Source organism: Mesoplodon bidens (assembly GCF_964165515.1).
Source record: "Mesoplodon bidens genome assembly, chromosome: 11".
In the NCBI taxonomy this organism is placed as follows: Eukaryota; Metazoa; Chordata; class Mammalia; order Artiodactyla; family Ziphiidae; genus Mesoplodon; species Mesoplodon bidens.
The window spans coordinates 78,943,434-78,957,690 of record NC_138167.1 but is presented as its reverse complement, the minus strand read 5'-3'; the positions used below and the strand labels follow the sequence as shown (position 1 = coordinate 78,957,690).

General features: G+C 36.4%; 1 protein-coding gene across 7 annotated transcripts in view; it reads left to right on the top strand.

Moving 5' to 3' along the window:
* The first annotated feature begins 3,168 nt into the window (after positions 1 to 3,168).
* The window catches only part of ACTR6 (actin related protein 6), a 33,877-nt gene continuing 22,788 nt past the window's right edge, over positions 3,169 to 14,257 (top strand). For 3 of the 7 annotated variants that reach the window (XM_081249761.1, XM_081249759.1, XM_081249758.1), the window contains exons 1-6: positions 3,169 to 3,302; positions 5,268 to 5,385; positions 6,439 to 6,507; positions 7,376 to 7,499; positions 8,907 to 9,042; positions 9,135 to 9,191. In XM_081249761.1, the coding sequence (XP_081105887.1) occupies positions 3,235 to 3,302; positions 5,268 to 5,385; positions 6,439 to 6,507; positions 7,376 to 7,499; positions 8,907 to 9,042; positions 9,135 to 9,191 (572 nt within the window). In that variant the 5' untranslated portion in view covers positions 3,169 to 3,234. Of the gene's footprint in view, positions 3,303 to 5,267; positions 5,386 to 6,438; positions 6,521 to 7,375; positions 7,500 to 8,906; positions 9,043 to 9,134; positions 9,192 to 14,257 lie in introns of all 7 variants that reach the window. The other 4 variants (XM_081249760.1, XM_081249762.1, XM_081249763.1 and 1 more) reach the window with 4 other exon arrangements.

Sequence of the window (14,257 nt, the reverse complement as noted above, 5' to 3'; positions counted from 1 at the left end):
AGAAAATGCTGTGGGTGTCTATGGGGATGGCCAGGCGATAGTTTACACATATAGTCCAACACCTGACCCTTTTCAAGCAAGGGAAAGGAGATATATGTGGATTGACTGTTTACTCACTGAACATTTATAAGGTACTATAAATTAGGCACTATTCAAGTAACTAGGTAGCCTAAACAAACAAAACCTGTTCCTGCCATCAAAGAGTTAACAGCCTCAGAGGGAAGGTAAATTCCTAGTGCTAGGACCTTGAGCTCTATCATTAGACTCTTGTTCAAAGCCTTGCTCGACCATTTTGTAGCTGTGTAAACTTGGGCAAGTTATTTCACTCTCAGCCACAGTTACCTCATCTAGTGGAGATAATAGTACCTAACAATTTTGTGAGGATTAAATGAGATTATGCATATATAGTGTTGGAAAAAGTGCCTAGCATATGTCAAGCTCTTAATAATGCTATTATTATCCTTAGCATAATTGAAAATAGAAGCAAAGTGCTATGAAAACATAAGGGATGGAGTCATTCTATCTTGTTTAGCCAGAGACGGATTTACAGTGGAGATACTATTTCAAAGGTAAGAATGTCAGTTTAAAGTTAAAAGGACTGGCCCTGAAGTCAGACTTGGATTTGAAACTTTGCTCTGTGGATTTTTAGCTATGTGGTTGTTGTGAGGATTAAGCTAATGAAGTTTAAGTACTTAGAGAATGCCAGACACAACTGTGGTTTAAATTTACACTTTTGTTATTTGCTATTTAATTCTCAAATGATTTTCAATAAGTTAAAAACGTGACTGCCATACAAATATATAATGAACGTGCATCAAAGATTTGTTAACTCATATTGGCAAGAACCAACAAGATAGGGTATAAAGTTAGTTCACTCATTAATGTGACTTAAATCTGTTGCACATGTTCATTATGTATTTATATCAGAGTGATATTTTTAACTTTTAAAATTACACATTCTCAAAATATACATGTATTTGAAAAGTAATAGTTACATGCTTGAGATTCTTTGTACTAAAACCTGGGAGGGGAAAGTGCATGGTGTGAAGGTGAATAGAGTCAGGGCTTTTACTGAACAGTTTGTGCTGAAACTGGCTTATACTGGCTCATGAGAACCAGTTGTGCACATTTCTTCCCAACTCTGTGTTCTGGGGTTTGGTGAGTTCAGGAAAGCTTGGAATCAGCCGTTGTGACAGTATTTTCACCACAGAAAATGGTAAACACTACAAATCAGGACATTTTTCTTGGAGATCCGGTTGTTAAACATTTACCAGCACAGTGTAGGATGGGTTGAAGGGGGATGAGATTGCAAATGTATGGCCATTATTTCATAGGCAGTGTCAAGTCTTGGGAGACTTCTATGGTGACTGAATTTGGGGAAGATGATCAGATTTCTGATTTAGAAAAATATTCTGATAACCATACTGGCAGTACAGAGTGAGAAGAGAATGGAGACAGGAGCCTTGAGAAGGCGGCAGCATTACTATTTTTGGTGAGAGATAAGGCAATATCAGTAAAGGTAAACAAAAAAAAAAGGGTCAAGGACAAATTCCAGAGATTAATACAAGGATTGGAGTTGAAGTTTACTGAGGTTTTTAGTTTGGGGCACTGGGTAGATATTGGGGCACACCACTAATTGAGACAAGTAATATAGGTGAAACAAGCAGTTTTGGAGATAAAATTGTTTTGGATTTGTTACCTTTAAGGTTATCTCAGGACCCCTGGATAGAAACATTCAGGTTGCAGTTGGGGGTAGAAATTCTTCTTTAGGATTTATTGGTATTCAGTGATAGCTGAAGCCAAGAACAAAAATGATCTTGATCCAGGATCAGGTAAATATGAAGGAAAGCAAAAAGGGAAGCTTTTTGAAAGAGCCTATTTTAAAAGATGAGAGGTGAATAGAAATGATGGTTACTCTGTGATGTAAGACTGATAAAATATTTTTTACATGGGGGATCCTATCAATTTAATATTGTTAGAGAAAATAGAATGACTAAAATTGGACATAACTAACTTTGGACTTTCAATGACTTTTTGATACAAAGGAATATAGACACCAATAGAGTGCCTGACTTAAAGGAGTTTGCCATGGCAAAGGTAACAGAATGAACACATGATAAAAGGATGATGATGATGATAATTACTAACAGGTACTTGACTTTTATCATTTACTCTTCATAAAACAATTCTGCAAGGGGGCATTATTATTTTATTCCAGTTTACAGATGAGGAAGCTAAGGTGTAGAGAGGTTAACTAATCTGTCCAAAACATGTAGTGGCAGAGCCAGGATTTGACCCAGGAGTTTGAATGCAGAGACTGCACTCTTAACTACTATCTTTGACTTCAATAATAGGACCTACTTCATAAATTGTAAAGATTAAATTAGTAAATATACATAAAGCTCTTAGAACAATTTAACCACACGCATTAAGCCCTGTATAAGTATTAACCCTTATTTTATCGCCCAAGGTTACACAGCCATTTTGTGGCAGAGTCCGGATTCCAACCTAAAATTCGTTCTCTTAACCATTACGATATAGACAAGTGAGCCCAAGACATTAGGGGAACACATAGGAGGAACACCTAATTTCAGGAAGGGGAAAGGAGGAGTGTGTCAGAAGTCTAGAAGCCTTTTGAGATAAATAAGACACAAAACTCCGTCCAGAAGAACAAGCAGACAGGGAAGACTGTGAGTTAAAAAAGCGAGGCGGTTGACGTGTTGACGTGTTCCGTGTTTGTAACAGGGTGATTGGATCCAACAGTCAGAAGGGCAGTGGCGGGCAATGAAGCTGAAGAGTCTTCATATCCAATTCCGTGCTGCGTATGGCTTTGCAATTTATTCTTCAAAAGATGTCACTGTCTGAACAATACTATTCGAACACACACCAACCTTCCCCCCCCAACCCCCCACAAAGATGGTTCGTTATAGGGGTTAGAAGAAACTCCCAAGAACGACTCAATCTGCAAAAGTAAAGAACAATCACACATTGGGCGAAAAAAAACAGCGTTTTCTCTCTTATTGGATCTGGCCAAGACGTAAACGGGTTGAGATAGAAAGCACGTTACGACTCTTGCTGACAGGCTGGGCTGCAGTGCAATCTCTGGCTTCCGGCGTCCTCAGTTGCTAAGGGAGACCGGAAGCGCCCTTACGCTCCGTGGGTGCAACCATAGAGTGCCGGAAAAAGCGTGAGCAGAGGGGTCGGGAAAAGGAAGCAACTGCGGTTAGTGCTAAAATGACGACCTTAGTGCTGGATAACGGAGCCTACAACGCCAAAATCGGTTACAGCCATGAAAATGTCTCGTAAGTGTTCGCTTCCTCCGAGGGACAAAGCATATATGCCTAGTAGTTACGTATGTTAAGCTTCATCTTGGGACGTCTGTAAACTGCAAACGCCCCCGCGCGGCCCTGAGGCAGAGGGATGCTCTGGTTGGAATTGGGTAGTTTGAAAGCTTTGAAGTGGGACTTTGTTACTAACTTTGGGCTACGTGGCCCCGGAAGTGGGACGTGTTTCGTTTCGTAACAGGAAATAGTTCAGGAAAATAGGCTTCTAAGGAAGCGGTTCCCGAAAGAAGGGTCCGTACACAAAGTTCATGAACCCTCAGGAATCGTGGGCAACGTTTGTGTATATATGCATTTTGGGGGGAACGCGATCATAGCTTTCATCAGATCCTTAAAGGGTTCCATGGCCCCCAAAAGTGTAAAAACCACTGTTTCAGTGGCTGTAGACTTTGAAGGCTTTGTACTTTAGCCCTTCTAAGTGCTCATTGGCTGACTTGGTTGATCAGACTCAAACAAATACTACACTGGCTTTCATAAACTATGTTTGAGTAGAGACTAAGCAAATTAAAAGACACGTTTTTGCTCTAGAGTATTCACAGGGGACTTTTTCCCTTCCTCCCTCCTTTCCTTTTTCTTTTTTTTAGAGGACAAACTGCGTAGGAATGTATATTGTTACAGTCTTATTTTGGCAATATGTATCATTGTTCTCATCCTTTGACAGCAGTTCTGTTATCAGTTACTTAAGGAATAATTTAGAAGTCTTGATAAGAGTAGGTGCGGAATACTCTATATCATGTATAGACATTGTGTATGGTGACACAAAGGTGGGGGGAGAAGCAAGCTAAATAATCAAGAACAGTAAATTGACTAAAATTGTAATACAGCCAAGATTGACTACAAGGCAGGTTTTAAAATTATGTCCTTGGGCTTCACGGTGGCGCAGTGGTTAAGAATCCGCCTGCCAATGCAGGGGACACAGGTTTGAGACCTGGTCTGGGAAGATCCCACATGCTGCGGAGCAACTAAGCCGGTGAACTACAACTACTGAGCCTGCGTGCCACAACTACTGAAACCCGCACGCCTAGAGCCTGTGCTCCACAACGAAGAGAGTAGCCCCCAATCACCACAACTAGAGAAAGCCTGTGTGCAGCAATGAAGACTTAATGCAACCAAAAAAAATAAATAAATAAAAAATAAAATAATTAAAAAATGTATTGTTTAAAATTATGTCCTTGAAGACTATTTAAACATAGAGAAAATGACAGCATAGTAAGTGAAATAATCAGGTATAAAACATTTTTACAGTATTAACCCAATTAATGCAAGGATTTTAATCATCTTTAGCGGGAAATAATCCTTATACCAAAGTGGAATATTTTGGGGTGACAAATTATGCTCCCCTTCACTTTCTCTCTATCCCTTTCTCTGTACGTGTGTGCATATATATGCACACACACGCGCATACACACACATACATGTGTACACATGTATGATGGATAATGGTTCTAGTTTGTCTTCCTAACCAGATTGTAAACTCATGGTGCGCAGCAACCATATTTAAAACTGCTTCCTACATCTGTACCTTATAGCATCTTGCTGATTGAAAATCTTTGACTCCATGGAAACTTAATTTTATGGTCAGAATTTTGAACTTGCAAATTTTTTTTTTCTTACCAGAATGGTATTAAGAATTTTCCAGGAACTTTACCTCAGCCCCTCTTCACCTCTGTGCAGTGGCAGAACCAATACCCACCCGTAAGGGTGTCCTGAAGATTATTTGAGAAAGATAATGGGTCCAGTACAGAACTGGTATACACTAGAACCTTTAAAAAAAAAAAAAAGGCATGTAAAAATTTTTTGAAGACAGAATGAGAAACACTGGTTTTGGATATTTTTTGACATCAAGGGTGGTGGTTAGGTATTTTTTGTATTTTTAGGAACTAAGTATTTAGGGAATAATTACATTATTTATTTCTTTGTTTATAGAGTTATTCCTAACTGTCAGTTCAGGTCAAAAACGGCACGTCTTAAAACTTTTACTGCTAACCAGATAGATGAAATAAAGGATCCTTCTGGACTCTTTTATATTCTTCCTTTTCAAAAGGTAATTCAACTGTATGTCATTTCTAGCATTAAAGACCTAAACTGAAGGATAATTTGGAATGTATATTTAAGATTTTGTATGTATGAAAATATTTTTGAATCTCTGAGAAAAAGTTATTTAAATTTTAATTAAGATCTTATTAAAACCAAAAGTTAAATTTTTTTTTTTTTTTTTTTTTTTTTTTTTGCTGTACGCGGGCCTCTCACTGCTGTGGCCTCTCCCGTTGCGGAGCACAGGCTCCGGACACACAGGCTCCGCGGCCATGGCTCGCGGGCCCAGCCGCTCCACGGCATGTGGGATCTTCCGGGATAGGGGCACGAACCCGTGTCCCCTGCATCGGCAGGCGGACTCTCAACCACTGCGCCACCAGGGAAGCCCCCAAAAGTTAAATTTAAATTGTCGTGTTAAAAAAAATGACCATGGGGCTTCCCTGGTGGCGCAGTGGTTGAGAGTACACTTGCCGATGCAGGGGACATGGGTTCGTGCCCCGGTCTGGGAAGATCCCACATGCCGCGGAGCGGCTGGGCCCGTGAGCCGTGGCTGCTGAGCCTGCGCGTCCAGAGCCTGTGCTCTGCAACGGGAGAGGCCACAACAGTGAGAGGCCTGCGTACCGCAAAAAATAAATAAATAAATAAATAAATAATGACCATGATTAATTATACTTCAATGAAAAAAAATCAACTATACTTCAATAAATAAAAATAAAAATAAATGACCATGATTTAGTTACTGATTGTGGGTACTGAATTTTACTTGTTTATGTTAAAGCTAAATGAAACGAACACACTAAAGAAAAAGAGTATAGAGAGGCATCTCTACATATTGGTGTGTCTTTTGAACCCTTGATATTTTGGTTATTGTTAATTTGTAATATTTTGAATTTCTAAAAGGAGAAAAACATACCAATATAATAGGTTTGAAATTCAAACAGCATTAGACTGGTGAATGTGACCATAAAGAGATAAGAATCAGTGATTTAGAATATATTAATCTGATTTTTAAAAAATTGTTCAAATATTTTTGATAATTAAATTCATAAAACAAATTTTTTAGGGCTACTTGGTGAATTGGGATGTTCAAAGACAAGTCTGGGATTACCTTTTTGGAAAAGAAATGTATCAGGTAACAAATTGGAGTATGTATTCAAATTTCCATTTCCATGTCTTATTCAAATGAAAAATTTAAATCTGTACTTATATCTTAAGATTTATAAATTTTTGAATATGTTTCTTATATATATTTAAGTCACTTAATCTACTGTGCTTAACTTTGATTTTCAAATAAGTGCAAGTGAATGGAATTTCCATTGTGAAGTGGAATTTGAAGTTGAGAAGAGATAGTCTGTATGAAACTTAAGATTAAAATTTTTACTTCAGATTTCTGCTATTCTTAGACCAATTCACTGTCTAATTTTTTCACAATAAAATATTTTTTCTGATATATCTGAATGTGTGAATGATACAATGTTAAAATTTTGTGCTTTTAATATCTTTAGTGTGACTTTAGGTATACTGAGAAAATGTTCAAATTTTAATGCTTCTTAAGAGTGTATGGGAGAGAATTATGTAAATGTTAAATATTCTAAAGCTTCTCACCTTTTAACTTTTAAAAACAAAATAACAGTCCCAGTGCCTGTAGTTGTATCATTTATTACTTTTGCATAATTATCTTTAAACAAGTTGACAGTACCATTTTATCAATGCTACCATTAAGAGAGTTAAAATTATATAATAGTTAAAGTGCATGTATTCTGTAACCAGACTTCCCAAGTTCAAATCCTAGGTATGTCACTAACTAGTTATATGGACCTTCGTAACTCATTCAACTCTTTTGTGCCTCAGTTTGCTCACCTTTTAAAAGGGAATAATAGTAAGACGTGTCTCCTAGGGTTATTGTGAGGATTAAATAAATGTGTTTATATATGTAAAACAAGCACTTATAATTATGACTACAAAGTTACAAAACTTTGGGAATTTTTTTCCTCACATAGGTTGATTTTTTAGACACTAATATTATTATCACAGAACCATATTTTAACTTCACTTCAATTCAAGAATCAATGAATGAAATCTTATTTGAAGAATACCAGTTTCAAGCAGTATTAAGAGTAAATGGTGAGTTAAAGTTTTTATTGAAATTGAGTTATGTGAATATGAATATGAATAGAGTAAACAAACACTTAAGGTCCAAGAATATTGGATGACATTCTTTTTGATTTGAAGGAAATAAAACCTGGATAAAAACTAGATAGACCCTTAGAGATTATCTAGTCAGACTTCTCTCACTTTATCTTTTTACTGATTATGATGTTTCTCCCTAATGAAGTTACTAGCCACATATTTCTAATCTCTGAAAGATTATTGTTTCTGAGTTAGTTGTCTTTTCTGTCACTGATGTGTCTGCTATTGTTATTATTATTGTTTGAAATAATGTTAATGCTCAGGCTGCCAATATGAGGGAAAATAATCTATAAATATTATCTAGAAGTAGGTTTATTAAAGGCTAGAATCACATTACATGACTGTACAAAGAAAGTATTCACATATTTAGCTTGTAGAATTTAAGTCTGTATAAGCAACAGTATACTGTAATGGTTAGGAGCATAATCTCTAAAACAGTGTTCTCAACCAAGGGTGATTTTTGCTCCTGGGGACATTTGACAAAGTCTGGAGACATTTTTCATTGTCACAACTGGGAGGGTGCTACTGGCATCTAATGTGTAGAGGACACAGATGCTGCTAAACGTCTTACAATGCACAGTGAAACCCCCAACAACAAGGAGTTATCTGGCCCAAAATGTTAGGAGTTCCAAAGTTGAGAAACCCTGCTCTGGAGTCACACTGTCTATGTTTGAATCCTAGCTCTGTTACTTTCTAATCATGTGACCTTGGGCACATTATTTAACTTCTCTGTGCTTCACTTTCTTCATCTGTGAAATGGGATTGTTGTGAGGATTAAAACACACACACTCGGGCTTCCCTGGTGGCGCAGTGGTTGAGAGTCCGCCTGCCGATGCAGGGGACGCGGGTTTGTGCCCCGGTCCGGGAAGATCCCACATGCCGCGGAGCGGCTGGGCCCGTGAGCCATGGCCGCTGAGCCTGCGCATCCGAGCCTATGCTCCGCAATGGGAGAGGCCACAACAGTGAGAGGCCTGCATACAGCAAAAAAAAAAAAAAAACCCACACACACTCATGGAGTTTAGAATAGTGCCCAGCATGTAATAAGTGCTCAGTAAAATTAATCTATTAAAATAATTATTATAAACTGTGAAGTGAATATTTACCTTTAAAAGTTGATCACAGATTTTTTATCATTTTCCACAAAAATATCGTGTTTTAAAGTTTACGCATTATAAAGAGCTTGTGACAGAATTAGGAATGTTATTTTAAATTAACATTTTTCCTATAAATAAAGTTTTTGTCTTTCTGCTTGTTTTAGTTTGCTACCTTTATTTATTGCTTTAAATTAATTATACTCTTATTCAGTGTGTTTATTTTTTCTTTATCTTTTTTTTTAAATAGCTGGGGCTCTCAGTGCACATAGGTATTTCCGAGATAATCCTTCCGAATTATGTTGTATCATTGTAGATAGTGGATATTCCTTTACACATATAGTTCCTTATTGTAGAAGTAAAAAGAAAAAAGAAGCAATTATTCGGTGAGTTGCATTCAATTTTCATCTTATTTCTTAGAATAAAACTGAATGAAATGTGTAATAAACTGAACCAAATTTGAATTCTCCCTTTTTAGGATAAATGTGGGAGGAAAACTCCTAACCAATCATCTAAAAGAGATTATATCTTACAGGTAATATTTAGCTTTGATTCTTTGGGAGGATGGGATGCTGGGGGTGAACTTTTTAAAGTAATTTAAAATTATTCCTTACCTTTAGTTCTAAGTTCAGGTGGCAATTCTATATTATTGCTTAGAAGACTATATCACATATATAAATACTAATGATGTTCAAGTTGAAAAGCTTTCTAACATATGAAATGGTAGTGTCCACCAAAAAGACATTTCCAAATTCTAGAGAGCTTAATACATTAATAATATTTTTAAATTACAAATGTATATGTACCTCGTAAAACAAATTTTAAAATGCTTATAAGGAAATAAGGATCCAAAAAGAAAATAAATCTCTGCCTTCCCTTTCCATTTCTCTTGTCAGTTTTACTCCATACACAGCATAATATTTCAACTTTATTATCTTTTATTCTTTTTTAATCTCCATAAGCCTTAATAATATATTGATATGTTTCTGGATTAGCCAATATTAGTTGACTGTCCACTATTAAAAGATGAAGAATTAGTGTACTTAATCACGTGCCAACTCTTCTCCTGCCTCCTAAATTTTGTTAATGATATTATTTTTAGTGTTATTGTGTTTAAAAACGTAAGTAGAATTCTTAAATCTCAGTTTTTGCTACATTAACTTTGACCGGTATGATACTGTCAGTATCTCTTGGCTTCCCTCTGTGTTATATATGAAAATAAGTGCATCTACATTTCCTTCTAACTTTCTTCCCTCCTTTTCTTTCTCTCAGATGTATCATTACTTTTTTAAACAGCTTTATTGAGATATAATTCTCATAACATACAATTCACCCATTTAAAGTGTACAGTTCAATGGTTTTTAGCATATGCATCCATCACCACAGTCAATTTTAGAACATTTCATTACCCCCAAAAGAAGCCCAATCCCCTTAGAGCTGTCTCACCCATCTCTAGCACATTAAAAAAAAAAAAAACTTTTTATTTTGAAATACAGACACAAGAAGTTGCAAGAATAGTACACAGAGCCTTGTGTACCCTTAGTGACATTTTATATAACTAGTAGAACATAAAAGTGATAAAATTGACGTTGGTGCAATACTGTTAACCAGACCACAGATTTTATTCAGTTTTCACTATTTTTTATGTGCACTTGTCTGCCTGTAGTTCTGTGTGATTTTTATCCCATGTATAGACTCATAAACACCACCACAGTCAAGATACAGAACTGTTCCACCATTACAAAGGAACTTCTATGTGCTCCCCCTTTATATTTGCTCCCCCACCTTGTCCCAGTACCTTGGCAATCGCTAATCTGCTTTCCATTTCTATAGTTCTATTATTTCAAGAACGTTAGAGAAACAGAATCATATAGTATGTAACCTTTAGAGATTGACTTTTTTCATTGCTATACCATTTCTTCTTAATTACTGAAATTTATAATATTTACATAATGCTCTTTACTATAGTTAAGTCTTCTTGCCTTGATTATAGATTAATTTTAAAAATAGAAAACTTATAAATAGTATTTACAATATTATGATTATGTGAATGTTAGTCATTATGAAACCAAACAGAATTAGGCTCAGCTTCAAAAAGTTTATATGTTTAATTCCCTTTCCCAGAAACAGCAAATTAGAAAGGTAAGGGAAGGCTGATACAGATGAAGACATTAACCAAAACCCAGGTAGTTTGAGTCCAAAGCCTATATACTTAGTCCTTCTGAATGAAACACTGAATGAAAAAAAATTCATATATTTTTAAAAGCAAGGCTGTTAAAGTCCAACTTGAGGAGAAGAAGCTTGCAGGAACAACTAGAAATACTGATGAAAAAGAATGATAATGAAAAGAGACTTCTCTAGTAGATGATAAAAAATTTAAAACTAATAATTAAAATAAGGTGACACTTGTATAAGGATTAACTGACAGGGACTTCCCAGTGGTGCAGTGGTTAAGACTCTGTGCTCCCAATGAAGGGGGCCTGGGTTCGATCCCTGGTCAGGGAATGAGGTCCCACATGCATGCCACAACTAAGAGTTTGCATGCCGCAACTTAGGATCCCACGTGCTGCAACTAAGACCCAGCGTAACCAAATTAAATAAATAAATAAATATTTTTTTAAAAAAGAAGAATTAACTGACAGATCAGTGACACTGAATTGTTAATCCTAAATCAAACATTATATGTAAAAAAAAGTAATTACATATTAAAGCATCAGAAACCAATGAGGAGGGGAGTAACTGTTCAAGAAAGGATACAGGTAAAGTTGCCTGTTTGGAGAAAAATTAAGATTTTACTTTGCCTCATGCACTGAAATTCACATGGTTGTAAGACTTAAATATAAAAATAAAACCACAAGAAATATTTAACTGAGTTGCTAAGCATAAAAACAGTGGAAGAGGGCTTCCCTGGTGGTGCAGTGGTTAAGAATCTGCCTGCCAAGTCAGGGGACACAGGTTCGAGCCGTGGTCTGGGAAGATCCCACATGCCGCAGAGCAACTAAGCCCGTGCACCACAACTACTGAGCCTGTGCTCTAGAGCCCGCAAGCCACAACTACTGAGCTCACGTGCCACAACTATTGAACCCCGCATTCCTAGAGCCCATGCTGTGCAACAAGAGAAACCACTGCAATGAGAAGCCCACGCACTGCAATGAAGAGTAGCCCCCGCTTGCCGCAACTACAGAAAGCCCACACTCAGCAACAAAGACCCAACGCAGCCACAAATAAATAAATAAATAAATAAATAAATTTAGTTTTAAAAAAACAGTGGAAAAAGTAACAAAGGGTGTATTTTCTTACAACTTCTTCTTCTTTTTTTTTTTTTTCTTGGTACGCGGGCCTCTCACCGTTGTGGCCTCTCCCATTGCGGAGCACAGACTCCAGATGCACAGGCTCAGCAGCCATGGCTCATGGGCCCAGCCGCTCCACGGCATGTGGGATCTTCCGGACTGGGGCACGGACCCGTGTCCCCTGCATCGGCAGGAGGACTCTCAACCACTGTGCCACCAGGGAAGCCCACTTCTTTTTAAAATAAACTTTTTATTGAAGTAAAACATATATAAAAAGAAGTTTAAGACCGTGAGTGTACAACTCAGTGAATTTTCAAAAAGTGAATACACTCATGTAACCAGAACACAGTTCAAGCAGAATATTACCAGCACCTTAGCCCCCCTTTTGTCTCTGTTTAGTCTGAAAACAACTGACTTAAGAACAGGATAGATTTTGCCAGCTTTTGTTTTTTAACTATGTAAAAATTTTAAACCTTATGTACATCAAAAGCCTTTGTAAGCAAAACTAAAGTAAACAATCCTGAGAAATAAACCTGAAAGAAATATGACACAGGGTTGTTTTCTTTAATATATTAAGAGCTCTTATCAATCCATAAGAAAAACACTACCCCAGTATAAAATGGTTAGATAATTTTCAGAATACAGATGGTCAGTGTCACAAATAGATAATCATTGGAGAATTACATGTTGTCAAAGATTATAAAATGGATAATTCTCAGACATAAAAAGTGTTAAACATCTGTAGTAATCACAGATTCAGATATTTATTCAGATATTTATTGAGCATTTATTTAGGAGCTTGTGATGCAAAACAAAAGAATTCCTCTTATGGCACATTCTAGTAGAGAAAATGCTAATTAAAATACTACTCTTACAATCCAAATTAATAGAATTTTTTCAAAAGGTGTTGCAGATTTGTGATGTGGACACTCTTATTTGCTGCTGGTCAGAGTATAATTTGAAATAACTTTTCTGGTAAACAATTTTGCAATATACCAAGAGACTAAATATTTCATATTATGTGTCCTAGAGTATGAATAAATAATGGGATAATCAGAGATATTGATTAAGATGCCTGTATTTCGACTAAAGGGACTGTGCTAAACACTTTACATGTATGATTAGAATTATTTACTTCTTGCAGCTGTATTAAGTTGGTGAACTTATTACCTATTTAGAGTTGAAGAGATTGAGTCCCAAAGAGATAAAGTAATTTGTCTACTAAGTTGTGATTAAGCCTCAGACTCCAAAGTCCATGTTTATAAATACATGAGTATTTTTCCTCCTGATCTAAACTTTCAATATTTGGAACATGGATAAATACACATTAATAGATTCCTCTGGTTGAAATATGGTAGGGCAATAAGAACCTGCTCTATACAAAAGTAAATAAAATTAAATTTAGAAAGAAATATGATAAGGCATTAAATCATATTTTTATTTTTATTTTTATTTTTTTTAAATATTTTATTATTTATTTATTTTTTAATATGTGGTCTTAATTAATTAATTATTTATTTTTATTCTTGGCTGTGTTGGGTCTTCGTTTCTGTGTGAGGGCTTTCTCTAGTTGCGGCGAGCGGGGGCCACTCTTCATCACGGTGCGCGGGCCTCTCACTGTCGCGGCCTCTCTTGTTGCGGAGCACAGGCTCCAGACGCGCAGGCTCAGTAGTTGTGGCTCACGGGCCTAGTTGCTCCACGGCATGTGGGATCTTCCCAGACCAGGGCTCGAACCCATGTCCCTTGCATTGGCAGGCAGATTCTCAGCCACTGCGCCACCAGGGAAGCCCTAAATCATATTTTTAAAGAATATGTAATAGCATAAGAATGTTCATGAGATAATGTTTGGGCTAAAACATAAAAAGTGAAAATCTATGTGCAGAGAAAAATATTCAAAGGAAATAACCTCAGATTTTTGTTTTTAAAAACATCTTTATTTTCTACATTAAGCCTGTGTTGTCTCTAATTCACTCATCAAATATTTAAGCATCTACTTTTTGCCATTTACCATGTGCTGCTGACTAACAGTACTTCTCTAATAGGAAAAGAAAGTGCACATAGTTAAGGCACTTTAGCAAGATTCTATTAAGAATAGTTGGAAGAAAATGTTTCCCTTTAATTGGATAATCCTTGCCACTAAAAACCTCTATTTTCAATTTCCTTCTGCAAACTCAACTGTTTGCCCTCAGAGGGATAATGGGGAGATTAAATAAAATAATGGAATGGGTATTCCATAAAGTTAAAAATATTTTACACATTCAAAAATTTAATATTTAAAAAAATCAGCTATCTGAAAATTTAATTCCAGAAG